Source organism: Chaetodon trifascialis, chromosome 3 (genome assembly GCF_039877785.1).
Source record: "Chaetodon trifascialis isolate fChaTrf1 chromosome 3, fChaTrf1.hap1, whole genome shotgun sequence".
Lineage (NCBI taxonomy): Eukaryota > Metazoa > Chordata > Actinopteri > Chaetodontiformes > Chaetodontidae > Chaetodon > Chaetodon trifascialis.
Genome location: NC_092058.1, coordinates 7,957,272 through 7,977,139, shown reverse-complemented (window position 1 = coordinate 7,977,139; position 19,868 = coordinate 7,957,272). Strand labels below are relative to the sequence as shown.

Genomic DNA, 19,868 nt, shown 5'->3' with positions numbered 1-19,868 from the left:
AATGATGCACTCGTTCAACTCTATTATCTATCGGTGCTCAGCTGAAATGGGGAGAAACTGGAGCACGGGGAGACTGAAGCAGCATTCAACTCTGTAAAATATCTGCAAGTGAAAGGAAACATTCACTGTTTTATAACGCGACACCTCACAAGACGACATGCGACACAAAACAAAACAGTAATTACAGACGGCATCGTAAGCCCTGAAACGGTTCACTGAACGACGATGATGATTTCCACATTTGGTCAACTACATTTTAAGACAGCCCTCTTTTTTTCCTCCAGCATGGATTTATGGCATTTAGAAAATAGGCTCTTCTGATGTCGTATGAGCGCAGTATCAGACCCTTTGGCACTGCAGATTGGAGACTTCACCAGGGTAAAGTGATCCCACGCCGACATGTTGTTGGGCTGTATGAGTATCTTTAGTCTGGCCCTCAGGCTGATTATAGGTTTGGGAGACCGGGGCAGTTTTAGCTCCTCGTACCGCTGGCTGGATGCTTTGATGATGGCATGTTGAAAGGCTGGCATGTTAGAAAGGAGCTCAAAGTCTCATTCAGACTGTCACAGAAACATGAGCCCCGGGGTAACACATAGCATGATGTCACCAGAGAAAATCGAAGAATGAGCCATTAATATATCTGCTCATAATGGGGTAAATGTGAGCGACACCAGTGTGTGTGTTTGTGTGTGTGTGTGTGGATTTGAAGACATGTAGTTTCCTTCCAGTTTTCTCGCTGCAGCTTGTTGTCGTCCAGCACTGATTGGCCCCCGCTCACTTTAAAGCAGCACGTGGGTCTAAATTGTATTACTGTAAGCTGCATTATACTGTTAAGTGTAGCTCGTCTGTGTTAGTCAAGTTAGTCTGCATCATGCTGTTCACGCCCTGTTGTCTCTGTGCGGAGGATTCAATAGTGTTGGAGCTTTTTGTTTGCACAGGTAAGACGAACACATCCGATCTCATTTTGCTCTGTAAATTCAGATTTACAGAACATTTTGAATTTATATGGCATGATTTATCGTTCAACATTAACTCTGTGGAATAGCATCAAAATGTGGATAAATATTATCATTTTACTAACTTCTGCAATTGTAATGATCCCACTTAGATTATATATAAAAAATGTACAAATTACCTATTGATATGTTTATGTGACTTTGCATGTGTATCAATATTTGGAAAATATTTCTTTATTAATGTTGGTTCTTTGGTTTCAGCCCTACTGCCTTGAATGTAAGACGTCATTTCCTGAATGTGACACATTCAATCCTTGTGCTCGTTTCTGGACTTGAAAAACTCGTCACATGATCAGACTAGATAGACGTAGACCTAATATTATTGTCCTATAAAGAGCTGACCTTGTAACAGTAGTTTTTGCAAACAAAAACGACATTGCTGGCTTAAGTAACATCTTTGTCATTTAGACAAATTTGCTAATTCACTGTATTTCATGGTTTATTAAACAATTTTTGTCAGTGCAAACAGATGGTAATTCATAACTTTATTATCATTATAGTACACAGCAGAGCCTGGAACATATCCACTTAATAACTCTTTGTGTATTTAACGTTATTCTTCTGTTGCCTTTACATGAATCTAACAGCAGGGCTGCAACTAAAGATTTTTATATCCATTAATCTGCACATTATAAGTTATCTCAACAAAGTGCCCGGTCCAAAAGCCAACAGTGTTGAATTTACAACAGAGAAAGGCAGCAAATGCACGCACATCTAAGATGAAGAGACTGAAAAATGACTCAAATGATAGTCGCAGATTAAATTTTAGTGCGACTGATTAATCAGTTGGTCAGGGCTTCATACACAGATAATATAAGAATGTAAAATGGTTTGAGGAGTACGATTTGTTATGTGTCTTCAGAGATTTTAGTGCACAGTCCTGTAAACATTAATAAATAGTCTCCATCAGTCACCGTGCGTTTAGATGGAGGGATGGGGGTAAATGGAGTAGGGGGTGTGATGAAGCCCCCACCGTTATATCTTTGGAGGGAGAGGTGCTGTCTGCAGGGCCGGGGTGGGGACAGCCGGAGTTGGCATGGCCTGAAAGGAGCCGTTCTCCTGCTGGATGTGCCAAGTGGTGTCAGTCTGTCACCGGCTTTCACGGCGCGTCTCACACAGGAGGCTGTGGCTACAGGACCAGGAATACATTAGGCAAAGCTGTTAAAGCATATGGTGTCTTTTTAGATGCAGCTGATGCTTTGATTGATTTTGTGTTGTGCTGTTGGATCATTTTTAATCGTTTTAAATGCAACATAATTTCGATTGATTGTTCCTGAGAAAGATTTAGTTCTTTTTAATCCTTATTTAACCTTTGATTCTTTTTGCCGTCCATCGACTGCTTTACTTCCTCACTTGATACTGCAACTGAAAGTCACCTAAACAGCATTTTATGTGAAGTTTCCCTCTCTTTCTTGATCTTAATTTTTCTCTCAGATGAGGAATTTGAACTGGTGACTAATCTGGATCTCGGACCTGAAGCCTGCTTTGATGCTGTAATTGATACGTAATGGCATGATGGTCCTTTCCCTCAAACCATCTTTTCCTCTTTCTTCTTTTCTACTCAGTACCTCTGTGGTTGGAAACTTCTTCTTCTGCCCTGGAATGCGCAGCTGTTTCACAGTATTTTTTTTACAGTATTAATCTTAAACGAAGGCTTTTTATCCATGATACATTATCCGGGAAGGATGGATTGCCACAGCCTTCCATTAACAAAAGCTTTATAGGCCTGCACACAACAGGCATGTTGGCTATTTCATTGTTTCGACTTTGGAAAATACACTTATTTACTTTTGTTATAATAGTTAGGTGAAAAGTCGTAAATGAATGCTGAAAATGAAGTTATTGCCTGCAGCTGGTTATCTTAGCTTAGCTTTGCACAACAGCTTGAACCAGCAGAGACTCCAGGAAGCTAATCTCCACCGAGAAATAGTTTGGCACATAACGGCCAGTAAAACAGCTAATTGTAGGGATTAAAGAAACAAGATATAATGTGTTAATTGCTGAGTTTTAGAGGTGCTCTTAGGTGGATTTTGTTACCTTTGGACTGAGCCACTTATTTTCCTGCTGTTTGGCATCTTTGTGCGGTTTTGTATATTTTGGTGATTTCTATGATAATTGACTTTGCAACCACTTGGGTTTTTGAAAATGCATCTCGAGTGTTCTGTTGAAAGCATCAGACTGAAATGCCTGATAGGTTCATCATTACATTGCCGTCAAGTCATCACTTTTGCACCCGTACTCTATAGGCTGTACTTTCCCCGCTGTCATGTTGACCATTAGCCTGATGACGAGGGTTGAAACGCTGCCTGTCTGGTTTAATGATGTGCAGTTACTCAATGCATGAACTGCTTTTGAATTTTGTTCCAGCTTTGAATTTCTTCCTTTCTCTCCCAGATCTTGGTCCAGTGACTCTCACCAACCATGAGCGGTGGCGTGAATATTAAAGTCATATCTCAGAGCCAGAGCGACGCAGGTGTCAGCTCCAGTCTGCCTTTACCTCGAAGCATGTTGCCTCTCTCCAAGATGGATCCCAAACCACAATATGGTGGCCTCCCCAATCCCACAGCGCAGTATCAGCACGCCGCCAAAAGACAGCCTTCCTATTCCTCATCCTCTGTGTCTGTGGGTGCTGCCGAGCTGCTGAAAGGTGCAGCTTTAAAGAACCACCTGCTGCAACAAAAAGCTGGCGTGTATTATCACCGAAGCCCAGCAGCTACAGAGCGAAGCGATGGAACGTGCTCTGCATACAGCAGCCCTCAGATACCAAAGAGAGAAGTCCCACGCTCTAAAGACACGCTGGACCTCCGCACCAGCACGCTGACCCACAAGGCTCTGCGAGACCTCCAGCTGCGACGAACCACCAACAAAAACTGGACCTTTGGAAAATACCGCCTGAGGAGTGTGGACAATGCGGCTGACAACGACGCCTTGTGCCGGCTCTCTAATGTCCAGTTAGGCCACGGAAGAGGACGTCTGCTCTACACGAAAGGAGCAAATGGGAATGAGATACCAGCGCTGTCTTCGGCTGGAATGGGCAACAACCAAAGAGAGGTGAGGAACATCCCCAACCAGGACCTTCGAGCTTCCGAACGAGAGGCGTCCAGCAACAAATCAAAGGCTTCTCATGGAGCATTCAACATGCCACGCAGAGGGAGTGAGCCAGGGAAAGTCAACATGGCCGCTGTTGCTCCCTTCAGGTTCAGGTGAGGGCAGTGTTTCACCTTTTAAGATGGGAAGACACAGACAGACATTAGTTTATTTTTAATAAATGTCGAGAGACACATCAAAACGTTTTAGGGCAACTCGTGCTGTCTCTTATAAATCCTTGTCTATGTTTTAAAAAGAGCACTTTCCTTTTTTTAGTAGCACTTAATCTATTTCTACTTCATTTCTTAGTCCATTAAAATGTGTTTATCTTCTGTTCCTGCAGGTTTCAGGTCCACCAGGACCCCGATGCTTCCCTTGATGATCTTAGTGACTGTTCCTCTGACTCCATGGAGGTCTGCTGTGACGATCTAGGTGAGTGTCTTGAGTCTCCTCCCACTGATCTTTTCAACCTGGGAATACAGACGCACCTGATGCTCGAAAGCAGTGGTTCCTAAAGGGGTCACAGGAAGATTGACTGGATACGAAAGGAAAGAAAAAAACATCTTTCTAGACTCTTAGACTTTTCTGTAAAATTCCTTTCTTTCTTGTGAAACATTGAATAAATTTTCTTCAAGCCTCTAGATATTATTCAAATATGAAAGGCAAAAATCATCAAGAGCTCAATGCTCTTAAGGCTATGGCAGATTCCCCATCCCTTTTCCTATCATATCTCTACCATCAGCTTTCCAATTAAGGCATAAAATCTTTCAAAAATTACAATCACGTATAAATAAGAAGTGTCCACAGCTCAGACATATGCAGCCTGTGATGAGGAGTCATACAAACATTTTAAAGGAAAGACTGATGCTCAGCGATAAAACTACGTGATATCTGAAGGTTATCATCTGGATCTTAAAGTCAAAGAGAAGGCAGTCTATAAAGTTTAATCACTTTGTCAATTAATAATTGAATTCAACGTTCGTCCTTTAGCAGTACTCGTCCTCCCTCTGCAGTGTCATTATGCCAGAACAAGTTACTTAAATCAAGCAAAAAGAAACTTTTTCACTCAGTTCACAGAGTTCAACCTGTTACTTATGCAAAATCCTGTTTTTCCAATTGTGTTATATTGCATCCTGTAACACCCAAGCTTTAATGTGGCTGAATGTTGACACTGGACTCTGTTCAGCGTGGCAGTTGTTCTCACCAGAGCTGCTGCCAACTCGCAACGAAAGCCTCATACTGCATGTACCACCTGTTATATGCATCAGGATTTCCTGAAGCACTTCACTTCTTTCTTTATGTGGGAAAACACAGATTTCTGGCAGCGAGCACGTCTCTCAAATCACACAGCGCCGTCAACACAGCGCTGTTTCGTAAATGTGTTTGTGTCTCCGGTGTGCCATCATGATGATGTTTACGTCATCTGTCAGAGTTAAACATTAAAAGTTGTGTTTGTTCTGATGCCTGCGACAACTCTGTACCTCACACATCTTGTTGCTTAGAGACACACACACACTGTTTGCATGGTCAATATTTCATTATTTTAAGGAACTCTGAATATCTTGCTGAAAGAAGGCAGTTCACCGTTAGTAGTAACTACCACAGCAATTCAATCAATTAATTATAACAAGGGGGAGATTTGCATGTTTAAAGATGTAATTTAAACACTGTAAGTGATATTGATTTAAGCAAGCAAGCAAGCACTATGGCCTCAGGGGTAATAGCTGTGACCACAAAACAGAATTAATACTTAAACATGTTTGTTGTGTGACTTCACATCAAGAGCTTGGTAGCTGTTACTCTTACTCACTGCTGGAGAAAGAAGTTCCTCCCAAACCTGAAAAAAGTAAGTGAAATGCATCCATTGAAAATCAAACACACTGTTGTTCATCTTTTCAGCTAATTAAATAAAAGCTTTAAAGATAAATAAGAGTCTACAGTCATGCTAGCGGCTCAGCGAACCCGTCTGTAGACACAGCGGTGCTGTGAGCTAAATGCTAAAATCACTAAGCTAGCATGCTCACATTGACAATGCTAACATGCTGATGTTTAGCAGGTATAATGTTTTAATGTTCACCATCTTAGTTTAGCGTGTAATCATGCTAACATCTGATAATTAAACACAAAGTGCAGCTCAAGGTGAGGGGAATGCCATGTGTTTTGCAGGCATTTGGTCATAAATTGTGAGAACTGCACATTTTGACCTGCAGATGGTGACACTTTAACCAAAACCTCAAACACATGGTGGCGCTCGAGGGAACGTTAGGAGATTTGAACAAATTTTCAACCCATCCAATATTAGTGGAGACAGTGCGAGCAATACAGCAGTTACAGTAATTCATAGTAAAGCAGTTAAACGGTAGAAGTGTCTGAAGCAGTAGTTTGATGTTCAAAACCTAGATTGCTAGCCTAAATTACTTAACAACAAGTCGTTTTAGCTAACATGTCCGATGTATTTGTCTCTCCTGATCAGCCAACATGCAAATGTAATTGCACTGGGCTATTATCAAGCCCCCTAACTGTCTTCTTAATTATCTTAATGACTTTGAGGGGCGAGAGCCGCCAGCCAGCCTCCTCTGGGAGACACAAGACCAGAGACTGAGTGGTCCTCAGCTGAGGGTGGACAGATGCAGGACAGAGAGATTGAGTGGTTTGATGGGAGGATCGGCTTTCACCTCCTGTCTGGGAGTTCCTCCTGTCCCTGCTGGACAGACCTGAGGGACGCTTAAATTCTGTTTTTTTGACCATAGAGCAGAGAGATGTGTCTTTGTAAGCTGTCATCCAGCTTCAAGTACAAGTTATCTGGAACATGAAAAATAGGGTTGTTTTAAAGTCGGTAGAAACATCTGCAGAAACTAAAGCTCAGTTCGGATCTCTGGTGAGAAATCTTGCTTTAAAATGACTAAAGTTTCAGACTAGGGAGACTCTGCTCCAGGATTCATACTGCACAGAAAATTAATCACTCAGACAAGATGGTTTTTGCCTTTTGCTATCGTTTCCAGCAGCTTGACTTCATTATGAATGGACTATAGCTCAGCACATGAAGGGAATTTTGGTGAGAAAACGCTCATAACTTTCCAGGTCAGTCTTCATCCCTCAGGCTGCTCACATTCCTGCAAACACAATGATTCTGATAGATCTCTGTTTATGAGCTTGAGCAATTACCACATGACTTCAACATCATGCACAAACAATCTCGATGTGTTCCCTTAACACCATGTTTCAACCTACATGTGCACTTTTTCACTGATGTTATCTGTGGGTTTTCCCCTTTGAGCACATGTGGAAGTCTCCCAGACATTCTTGAATCCATTGCATTATAACAGCTGAGCAGCCCCAAAATGATTACATGTGCTGTCCAGGGAATCGACAGCTGTGTAACTGTCCTGTCATACCGTACACACACACACACACACACACACACACACACACACACACACACACACACACACACACATACACGATTACTCAGATGGCCAGTTGGAGAGAGAGAATCAGACCCAGATGTGAAAGAAACCAAATGAAAGATGCAGCTCCACCCTGCTCTCTCCTGAGAAGTGGTGACGATTGAAAGTTTCTGCATTTAAATGTACAGATTGAACCCTACTTTTTTTTTTTTTTCAATCCCTCCAATAGTTGTTGAGACGTTTCACTCATTAGCACAAATGCCAACCCGCTGGCGGTGCAAGAGGAGAAGTCAGGGGATCACTGAAGTCATCAGCAGTTGTGCTCTGGAGACAATAAATATGTGTGCTGACATTTCAATAGAAAACAAAAGTAACACCAAATTTAGCCTTTGAATATCTGTGCAAAATTTCCATCTATCTAACTTTGTTGACGTATTTAGATGAAACCAAAGTGGTGGACTGATCAACCAACTGACATTACCGTCACTAAACCCCAGAATCAGAGGCGTTTGCTTATTTCTGTGTGATGCAAACGTAATGCACACTTGAAACCATCGAAGGCTCGCAGTAAATTTGGCATGTCGTAATTTGTTATCCCATGATTCATTACAAAATGCTCACTCTCCAAGACAAATAAGCTATTCACTGCATCATAGAAGGAGTAAAGGTCTCCGTCAGTGATCTGGAGTCAGCAGGGGAGCCCTAGAACTCGTGATGAGGAGGAACAAGATGTGACATTGTTCCCAGAAACTAATTGCCAGATCAGACAACCTCACTGGTCCATGAGGCGCCGCAGGTGCTGTGAAACCCAAATAAAAAAAGCAGTGGAGTGTGCTGCGAACCCGTTGTGGGCATTGTAGTTAACAGGTCACTCATATCCAGTGGATGTGCACCATCTAGCATGCTTGTTTTCAGTCATGCTGTGTTAAGGAAAAGAGCAACCATCGACTCAGTCATTCACCAAAGAAATCTGCTCACTAGCACTGCATTTGCATTCTTTAAAGACGAAATTTTATTTGATGATAATGTCACGATGGCTGTGTAATAGTTTATGGAAAAGGTGAATGTTTCTTTGGCAGCTGTGTTTGTGCGCTGCAGCGAGGTCTGGTGCTGATGACATGCAGGCAGTGAGAGAGGGTGGTTTCCATGGAGCAGCGCTGCATGAGAGCGCTGCGGAGCCTCCTCAATCCTCCTGAGAGACGGCGGTGTGGAATATCTTAAAAAGATGATTATGCTCATATGTTAGCAAAAAACCCCCCTGCCTCAAAACAATGTGGCTGGATTTTCAATTTAACCCAATCACGTGTGTGTGTATGAGTGTGTGTATACATGTGTCTTACGCTGACTTGAAGATTTCCAAAGTGTGGTTTTGGGTGTGTTACGAGCTTAGGCTGGCACATCTTGTCGCTCGTTCAGTCAGCTCAAGTGAAGTCACCCATTTGGCCGATACACTTTTTGGATTTAAAGCCAAATTTTCTCTTTGCAGCAGTGGACAAAAAGTCATTTTTTTAGTTATTTTCATTAACATCACATGTTTTACATGAGCCTTTAACATTTAAGTCATTGTTGATGTAATGCTTGATATGATTTTTGACATGAATGCAGTTGTCCATTTACAGCAGGACAACCTCACTGCTGAATTTTAGCATGTGTTTTATCCATCTGTAAATCTGGAATTGATATCCTAAGGAAGCTCAGACAGGATCAAGAGATAATCTGGATGCTCCAGTTGTTGCATTGTCAGGGATTTTTTTTGACTGTGATAATGATTTATGCTATGGTCTCTAATTATATATCTAAATGTGTATGCACTCTCATTAACAACACTTCCACTAACATAACAAATCATGCATCATGTTGAGTGTATTGAACAGGCGACACTGGAGGTGAGGGAGGGGGAGGGGGAGAACAAAGGAATCAGAGGAGATGGTGGGAAAACATGGTGCCTTAGTGGAGAACGGTGCCTGATTTTAAAAGCCACACATGATCACTCCTCATCGCTTTCTTGCATTTCACATATTCTGCTGAGACACCGCAAAGCATCTTTAAATGTAGGGAAAAAGAGAGGAGGAGGAGGGAGGATGGGAGGGAGGACGGAGGCGAGGGAGAGGCAGCAGAAAGGAGGGGGAGGAGGGAGCGTTGTTGCGTCTGCCGCCGCTGTCATTCCGCTGCTGCGCGGTTCGGCGGCAGGAGGGTGTGCTGAAGGGAGGAGTGTGGAAAAAACGGAGGAAAGGAGGACGGGAGGGAAGAAGAGAAAGGGAGTGCCTGGGCAGCACTGCAACAGCTGCAGCTGCAGCAGCCTGTCAGGACGAAAGAGGGAGAGAAGGAGGCAGGAGGAAGAAAGAAGGCTGCAGGATTGCCTTACAGGAAGCATTTTTATGAATGTTTTTGCACAAGGAAAAGGGTTTGATAAGGAAGCCTTTTTTCTCCCCTGCTGATGCTTTTCTATATGGTCTCATGTAGGAGGCATGCTTGGAAATAGTGTGAAAGGCAGAGGAGATCTGAAGATGGAAAGGACTGATAGCACAAAGGCATACGGCCAAGCAGATGGCAAAGGAGTTGGTATGGCAGCTAAAAGGGCCAAGTCAGGAGTGCCCCAGAGCACACAGCGGGGTGAACTGAAGGTTTACCGACCGGGGAGCTCTGATGGCAGGCTACCAGTACCCTCCAATCTCCGCAAGCAGAGGTCTATGACAAACCTGGCTGTGCTCACTGATGCTGAGAAGAAGTTGCACCTCTATGAGCCCAAGTGGTGTGATGACATGGCCAAGCCTGGAGCAGGGCAGACCAAGACGGGCAAGCCAAAGACGGTGGGGGGTGGCAGCAGTGCCGGAGGGGGTGCCCCTCTCTCTCGAAATCTATCCAAATCCGAACACTCGCTATTCCAGGGCAAACCCAAGCCCTTCAGCCCTCTGGCTGCTCCTTCTGCTCTGAGCAAGCAGAGTCGCATTCCTCGTGGTCCTTACGCTGAGGTGAAGCCCCTGAGCAAGGCACCTGAGGATGGCAAATCAGATGACGAGATCCTCTCCAGCAAGGCCAAGGCCAACGCTAAGAAGCAGGGAGCTGGGGCTGGAGGGGAGTCCGGTTCCAAAGGCCAAGGGGAGGAAGGGGGAGACAAGCCCTTCCTGAAGGTGGACCCAGAACTGGTGGTGACAGTGCTGGGTGACCTGGAGCAGCTGCTCTTCAGTCAGATGTTAGGTGAGTACAGCAGAGCAGTCTTGATACCTCTTCCATCCCAGGGCCCCTGTAGTACGTGTGTCTGCCATGTGCTACAAACCAAACGCCCCGCTTGTACGATTTCCCAGTGCTTCTCAAAGTCGGCAGCACGCCCCCTTTGATACAACCACCACACGGCACCTGCTTGCTGCTGCAGACCCACATTTCCCCTGAATGGATTTCAGCCGCTGACGATGGTGGGGGGAAAAAAAAGAGGCATCCTTGTGCTTGCAAAGCATGCTCCTCTCCTTATTGTTTCATCGAATGCTGCATCAGTTTGTCATTTTTACATAAAGCTGAATGGTTAGTAGAATACCAAAGCTATCGTGATGCTCTATTGTTCTTACTCCAGCATGTCAAGCAGGTGTCTGAGGCTTGGTGCCATTGATGATGTGAAATATGCTCGTTTCCTATCATAGCATTGCCAGCTGATTGCATGAAAAAAGCCTGAGGGGTTAGGGATTATTACCAACAGACTGATCTCCTTCCTAAAGCTCTGGTTTGCTACAACATGTGCCGATGCACTCGAGGGTCCGTCCGCTGCTCCACGTAGGCTTCCAAAAAGAGACATGGGAAATAAAGCATGCCATGTTGAATTAATTTTAGGCACACAGACACATATTTAGCCAACTCCCTGCTCCATTCATCTGTAGAGCATTGACAGATGGTTTACACCCTGTGTGCTATAGCGGATGGCAGAGAAAATGGCTTTCTCTCTGGAGGTGTAGGTCAGGTTTATCAATAGAAAAGGGCTTGGCGAAAAATAAGTGTATTGATCATGTGGTGTTGATTATGATTCAAATGAATGCATCATTTTTCAGCCTGTTTTTCCTTTGGGTATCAAAGCATACTACTTGTTTAATGGCAGGCGCAGGGTCTAATTATTTTAGTCACATGATGGGAGAGGGTATCACAGTTTAACCCAAAATTAACTTTTTTCCTGCAAGGTTGGTTATTTGACATCATACAATTTAGTTATTCTACTGTTCAGACCTCAAGTCTTTTGATCCTTTAAGTAACTATTCGGATGTTTTACAAAGACAGTTTTCATGCATAAAAGGGTTACATTTTGGTTTCTAATTCAAAGAACTGGAAGGTTAGAGTGCACGTTTCTCATTCGTTGACACTAATTGCACTAATTCATTCTCCTAAAATCCTATCATTGACAAATCTGGTTCAAGCATGTCATCAACAGGAATTTAATGTATTATTCAGTTATTTGTTCCTCCATTGCTCCATACCGCCAGGAGAACATGTTCTCAGTTGCATCTTAATGAACACATCTGTGGTGATTTAATCTGTTATCCATGCCTCATTAGTCTATAGCACATGGACATCTATCACTCATGTTCGTCACACTGAAAATCAACCAAGAGCTGTAAACAATAACAAGGATATCATGGAGAGCAGCAAGGCATCTTTGGGTGTTGTTGTGTGTTTGACTGTGAAACCACAACCAAAAATGTCTAAAAGCTTTGCAGAATCCAGCACCACACCCATGTCTGCTTTATAAACCTAATTGCATAACATTTGCTGTAGGGCTAACGCGTCCTTTCTCCTCAATGTATCGCGCTGACCTCCGTGACATTTCCAGATCGATCAAAGTCATTATTTCTCAGAAAGGGAGTTTATTATCTTAATGAATAATGTATCATCATTTAAGATGTTAATCCCATTGCAGGTATTTGACACAAGTCAAGTGCTCTGTGCCCATTAAAGATCAAATAACTGTCAAACTGAAAACACAATGTGGTGATGCAGAGAGGAGAAACTACTGCAACACTGATTGTTGATCTAGATTGATCAGGAAGAGAAAAATATCTTTTCATTAAAACAGCCTTATCTGAACACTCTTTTGTGTTACACTAAAACTTTTTTTCTCTGTGTCCAACTACTGTTACTGCACATGTACAGTGGACATGCTTGTTACTGTAAATAGATCTTTTTAGTCATGCATTCAATGCTTAATGCTGTGCGCCTCCTCTGCAGCATGTCTCATTATAAGCAAGCTGAAAGGATGCTTTTCTTGTGATCATAGAGGGTCTCTTTGTTTACCAATATGACATCAGGAATGATGAACTTAGTTAATGCGCTCATTTATTAAACTCACCATGTAAGTTTGTGCAGCGTGGCTCTCATCCAGTGCGAGAACACTGCAGAGCACTTCTTCATCAAGACAAGGCTGCAAATGTGCAACAAAATAATAAAAAAAAAACTTCTTTCCAGATCAAATTGAATTTTTTACTTTATTTGGTTTTTTTTTATTAATATTACAAAATAATTGCAACTTCTGTTTAACTTTTCCTCCTCTTCACACGGAGTGGTTAATCTCGCACTGTCTGCTGTGTAATAAATGAATATAGACTAACCTCAAGTCAGTTTCAAAATGATGAATGCGCAACGATAAATAGATTTGAGGTCATTAGGATGACAGATATACAGTATATTCAGAAGGAAGCAGAAGATTAGAGTAGTGCAGACAGCAATACTCCTGGAAAAATCTCTCTTCTAGACAGCAAGGGGATGAGCAAACCTCATCTCGTTCTAATTATATGTGATCTGTCATGCAAGATCTCAAACGTAGCCCTGGCCTACAGCTATGTGGGATCATAGTGGGGCAGTGGAATGGGTATATGGGTGAAGCAGTGGTCACAGAGGGCCTTATTACAAGCCATGCAGGCTGCAAGGGTCACAAAATGTTGTCCTTAAGGGACAGTACAGGCAAAAAATGGTCTCATAGGCAAGACATATCTGATGGTGTGCTGTTTGAATATGGTATTTTATGCTAACACTGCCAACATAACTGAATGTTTCATCTCATCGGAGCAATAGATTTGTAGGCCGAGAATCTCATCTCTACATGTTATTTTGAAAAGGGATGAGTCTAACCACTGAGTGATACCCATTCACAACGAACAATCCATGCGGCTCTCAAGAAGGTGATCGCCCACTTCTAACTCACTGTGAGAGTGTTTCTTTTAATTTTTCTGGCTGTTGGCCATTGTGAGAAACTCTGAAAAGCTCTAAGTCCATTTGAGGTAGAAGAAAAGTAACCTTCAATGAAACTGGCTTCAGAGTGAACTGTGGAGGCTCATAAAGACTCAGTCCTCTCAGCGATCTTGTCAGTATTTGGAATTTGACTGAAAATGATGCTAATGCCTCATTGAACTGGTGCAACACATAGAGCCTTTAATGATGATTTAGTAGTGTTTGTTCGGTGAACGGCTGAAGTCCTTTAACAATACTTTTGAATGAATTTGGCCGTACTTCAACCTGCCTCTGCGCTGCTTCGACACAGAGCACTTCCTGTGTTGTATCATTCCTACTGTAGGTCTTTCCCCATTCACATCTGCTTCAGTATTCTGTGCGAGTTTTCCCTCTCTCTGTTGTAGACATCACTGCAATGCAGGGTGCCAGAGGACTGTCAGTCACTGCACAGTGCATAATGCATACAGTATATACTCAAAACAGATGCGATTCACATGTGCAACCAGGTTTCCTGTGTGACCATATTCCCTGGAATTCATCACAAAGTAAATTAGCAGTATCCCAGAATTACAGTGTGGTTAGTGGGGTTTGTAGATGTGATGGGACCAAGATTTATTCCGAGACTCCCTCATGCCTATTCTTCACAAGGACCACAATAGCAATAAGTGTTGGACTTTATTCTGTTAGCCTTGAAATGAGTGCATGTTATTCTCTGCTTCCCTTCTCATAATACCAAATAAACTAAACTTATTACCTCTTTGGCATCAAGAGGCTTGTGCCCGTCCAAGTTCACGCTGGTTGGGAGGGATGAAGACCGCCTGATGCAACGCTGCCTCCTAGAATTCATGTTTATATATGCAACTTATGTGCATTTGGAGATACGTTGTTGGTACTGAGCGTAAAATGTTTTAAACTGTGACATTTTATGAGATGTTTGTCGTGCTGTGAACGTCTCATACCCTCGTCTATAAACTAACGGTACAGAACTCAAACAAAGGAAGGATGTTGATAAGAATCAATATTCACCACTTTGACAACTGCCTTGTGAGGAATAGTCCTTTACAGGTTGCTGGCAAATACTTTGGATGACGCTGTAGGAATCACAGCCAAATGCTATTGGCTAAGTCCAAAGTCACTCCCTATTTGCTATAATATAATTATATAATCATTGATTTGAGTCATTTAGTTGATGTTTAATTTCTGGTCCAATACAACATGTTTTAAAAAATGCGAAAACTAAGTTGTGTGACAATAGCATACATTTGAATCCTCATCATTTTGTTTACAAATCTCAACATCCTGCTCACTATAGAGTAAACCAAAAACTGTTTATTATACAGTGAACAAGGTTTTGCCCACAGCCTTGGACTTCCACTGTCAAGTCTTAGAAAACTTGTCTCAGGGTTTTAACTATATTAAATCAAAGTGTACTGTAGAATTTCTTCTTAAAAAAAGGTTAATGATACCTGAGTCCATCAAGATCATATTTAAGATTAACTCAATATCTCCTATTTAGTTTAACTCGCACAGACTTACGAGTGCTTGACAATATTGTACATACACAGTACACACCTACAGTATATTGGATTGTGAGGTACAAATTTTTAGAAAACTATTTATTGGTTTTTCACTGAGCCCATAGTTTGTATGTATTTGGGTCGACTGACACCAGTTATTGTATCAACAGTTCTATGATGAACAAGCCCTCGGCTTCATGGCAGATTTGGACCCTACAGCATATCCCTCACGTTGGTTAGCCCAAAGGACGTCAGGAAATGTCCTCTGAATGTGTGAACCGCATGTAAATGTTTGTGTGTGATCATGATGCTTGCAGTTCACATCCTCTGTTGAATTAGTTCTACATCCCCTGATGAAAGCAGCATATTATTTGAAGTGTGTTCCCCTGACGTCCTCGCCTGTCCTCCAGCTATTCCCCTTAATGCATTGAATGTTAATTTCTTTCCGCCTGGGGGTTTTTGCCTCCACACTGCAGTGGAAAACCTTGTCTCCTCGTGTTTTTGGGATGGGGAGGGTTCTCTCATTTGTTAGAGAGAACACAACAACACTTCTAATTGTGCTGTAGTATTGATTTAACATGGTCATCACCCACTGACTGCACGCTTTACACTGCACGCAACAGAGTGCGAATAAGCTGACCTCCAGGGAAAACCTTCTGGCTGCCGTTCAGCTCATTGTTAGCCTGACAACCTCGACTGAGTGACTCTGAGATGATGCTCAATAAAACTCTGGAAAATCTCTGGAAAGAAACTCAGTGACTTGAAAGAGATCCTGGTGTGGCATGAATGTCAGAATACATCCCCCTGGTGGGCAATCTAAGTTACAGGCAACCTTTCACTATTTTATTTCCAGTATGCACCGTGTCAGTGCAGAGGGGGGGGGGTTGAGCGGGGGTTACCATGGTGAGGGAGGCCCATGGAGTGAAATTTGTCTGCTTAATGATGTGAACATACGTCGGCTCTGTGTTTACAAGGAGGACACCTGTCACATCAGTCCAGACACAAATGAAGCGAGCGAGAACGCGTGCATGCGGAGGCGAGAACGTGTGCGTGTGTGCATGCATTGATTCTCTTAAAACACGAGTCCAGACCACAATAAAACTGCAGCTTGCATCCCAGTTTTACTTTGACACTCTAAATGTTTTATAACCTTTTGTTCTGCATGACTGACCCACAGACCCTGAATCCCAGAGGAAGCGGACCGTGCAGAATGTTCTTGACCTTCGCCAGAATTTGGAGGATACAATGTCGAGTCTGCGGGGCTCGCAGCTTAGCCATAGGTAAGTGCACCATATCTGCATTTTAGGATTTCTGCATTGTTTCATAATGGTGTCTCCTACACCAGTGTACATATGAACCAATGTGCAGTGTACATTTTGTTCATGGAATCCTAAAACGCTGAGCCAAATTCTGTCCTCAGTTCAGACTGAAAAGAACCACTCTCATGTGAACAAGCAACAGATAGTTTGTTGGATCAATACATAACGCAATCCAGTGTAAACAGTTGTGCTGCAGCCCCTTGGAGAGTTGCCACCTGGTTCACATCTGGCTTCCATCCTTCTTAAATAGCCCCTCTCTGTTTCATGATCATGACTTCATTCTAGGAATCTCTGTTTAGCTCTCGTAGGCACAAAGCTCAGGCATTCATTTGTTGCAACAAACTAATTCTTAAGTTTAATAAAGCTTTTCAAGGGATCTTTTAGTTCCTAATTTTGATTTTACACCCCCACATTAACAGTGTGTTAATGATAATTATCATAACACTGATAAATCAATTCTCAGATGCCCAACAAATGGTTGACTGACTTACTGATTAGCTGGTGAAGACTTTTTAGCAAGCCAAAGCTGAAGACCTACATAACTTTCCCAAGCCAAAATCATTGATACAAAGCCAGTAAAACTAAAATTTACCTTAATTTCTCAGGCTAGACCTCGTTAATGGGTGCTTGAGAAGATGTCTTGTCTTGATGGACATTATCTGATAATCATTAAGATGCCTTTTTAAACAAGCTACTATGTCACTTATTGACTAAAGTAAGGAAGCCAATTTCAGTACTGGAGTGGCAGCAGTTGGTCTCCATATTGATAAATTATCCATCAACAATGGATAAAAATACTCTGTTGGTCGTAGCCATTGCAATATTTATTTGGCTGAGTTGGTACATCTAGTTATGCAACTGGCAGACGCAGAAGATGCTCCGAGCCATTTGGAGGGCATTTCTAACCCCGACCCACATAGAGGAGTGAGTAGAAACACTTGGAAATACTCACAGAAAGTAATGGAAAGAGAGGATTTGTTGAGTGTGGTCATGCAAAGTAAATTCCTCTGTGTACGTGAACATACTGCTCTGAGAGACCGCCAGAGAGATAAATCCCGCATGCTACGTTATCACAGAGATATCAGGTCACCCTCGTCTTTGTCTTGGATTCTGAGAGGCCACAATTCTAGCTTTAGTCCCTGAAGATGATACGACACAACTGCTGTATCTGGGTCAACAGCGACTCAAGGCCACTGTGGTTTGCTTTGAAGGACATCAGACAAAGAAAGAAAAATGTCTGGTTGGGCGCTCTGGTCTCAGTCTTTGCACTGCTGTTCATATGCTGATATTGTGTCAGATAAATGCCTCGAGTATATAACCGTAACGCACACTGACCCTTCCCCGTGTGTCTCTTCAGCTGTCTGGACAGCAGTAACGTGGGCTATGACAGTGATGAGACCAACGCTCGCAGCATATCCAGCCTGTCCAACCGCTCATCACCCCTCTCCTGGCGCCACGGCCAGTCCAGCCCTCGACTGCAAGCTGGCGACGCCCCGTCCTCCACAGGTGGAGGATATCAGGGGGGTAAGAGCGCCTCCCAGTATACGGCCCACACTATGCCAGCCCGCTGCTCCAGCCGCCTCAGCAGCACGTCTCGCATTGAGCTCATCGAAGGGTTGGACGTGGATGACGCCGACCTCAAGTCCGGTTACCTGAGCGACAGTGACCTTCTGGGAAAGAGCCTGCCGGATGATGACGACAACCTAGCAAACGGGTAAGAGTATCTGAAGATAAGCGTGGGTTAGAAAATTATGTTTTTTTTCATGCTGGTTTGCCCTCTGACTTTGAAAAGGTCAGTTAAGAGTTGTTGTCAACTTAGGTTTTACTCACAGGCCTCGAGCCGTAGCTGCTGGACGTTGCTGCATTTCAATGTTTAATGAGGGAACGTAGACTGGATGCATGTTAATATTCAACTGTGGTGCAAAAACTTTGGCAAAGGAAACTTTTCATGCCGACATCATGGATTTCTGCTTTGTGCTGGTGTCTGATGTTTTGCATTTGGAGGGCTTACTGTTATCAAAGAGCTTTCATCAGCAGTCTCTGCAGATACTTTTTTTTGTGCTTTTCAAGGATTTCTCAAAGTGCCCATGACATTGTCAGAGGCTGCTGACTGTGAGAGAATACTTTCAGACGTTTTCCACTGAGGAGAGAATTCGAAAACTCATCAGGTGTTAAATCAGTCACATAATAAATGCTCCCTCGCCTCTGATTGGAGTAAACTCAACAGATACAGAAGCGACAACCAGTTCAGATCACCCATGTGACCACGCTTTCTCTAAAGACGGCTTCTTTGTCTTCCTCTTCACACACTTCTTCTGCCTCACCGCCTTCTTCTTCACCTTCACCTCTCCCTTGGTCCTCTGTGTGCCTTCATCTAATTCCCTCTTCCAAATTGACATCTGACAGCGAGAGCCACAGAGAGGGAGAGAAAGAATCCAGGACAGTTCTCTTGTGTGGTTTAGCAGCTTTATCTGCTGTTGCACATGCAGCGGGATTTAAGCTCAGCCTCTGGAGCGCTCACCAGGCCCTGCTAGCCAGGTCACGTTCCTACTACAGAGTACACTAAGGAGACGGAAAGAGATGAGACACATTTAGTACAAATTAGAGCAAAGAGGAAAAAGTGTGAAATGGAAGTGGGTCGGTTTAAGTTTAGTAAAAGTTTGAGTTCAAACAGAGCGGAATATAAGACGGATAGAAGAGGCTATTTTAAAAAAGAAGCATTGTATTAGATAAAAATGGACAACTAGCATCACGGTTAAAGGTTTCATTTTGTTGGGAGGTTCATACAACAGAACCCTGATAAGGTTAGGATTAAACAGGGATTAGGTCATATTCCTCACAGTAACATCCATGTACTCGAAATCCATTTAAATCTGCCCTGTATTTTGTCCTGTCCCTCGCTGCGTCCGCTCTGCTGTGCTGCCTCAAATTCATGCGAGAGGTGAGCGCGGGGGCTCTGCTTTGCAACACCACAGGCACTAAAGATGCTAATTAATTTATGTAACCCTTTTTTTAAAAAATGCCTCATCATGCTCAATGTTAGGCCACCAATGTCAGCAGCCCCTAAACATGCTTTCAAGGTGACTGTGAGACCTCCTGATGAGTACAACTGGCCCCTAAAGTAGATTATTACTAGTTACACCAAGAGGATTATGGTTGTGGGTATGAATGCATGCGATGTCTTTTCCAGGGTGTTATCGTGAGTAATAATAGCCTATTGTGCCTGCAAAGACACACCAGGATATGGAAATGTTTGGTGCTATTTTCTCTCTGACCTTGAGCAGGTTGCATGCTTATACTTGGAAGATCCAACACTGT

At 43.0% G+C, this 19,868-nt stretch overlaps 1 protein-coding gene across 2 annotated transcripts in view; it reads left to right on the top strand.

Moving 5' to 3' along the window:
* The first annotated feature begins 3,437 nt into the window (after positions 1-3,437).
* Positions 3,438-19,868, top strand: part of nav1b (neuron navigator 1b) — a 51,260-nt gene continuing 34,829 nt past the window's right edge. The window contains exons 1-5 of one of the 2 annotated variants that reach the window (XM_070958456.1): positions 3,438-4,219; positions 4,447-4,535; positions 9,974-10,708; positions 16,409-16,511; positions 17,908-18,264. In XM_070958456.1, the coding sequence (XP_070814557.1) occupies positions 3,438-4,219; positions 4,447-4,535; positions 9,974-10,708; positions 16,409-16,511; positions 17,908-18,264 (2,066 nt within the window). The remainder of the gene's footprint in view (positions 4,220-4,446; positions 4,536-9,973; positions 10,709-16,408; positions 16,512-17,907; positions 18,265-19,868) is intronic. The other variant, XM_070958457.1, reaches the window with a different exon arrangement.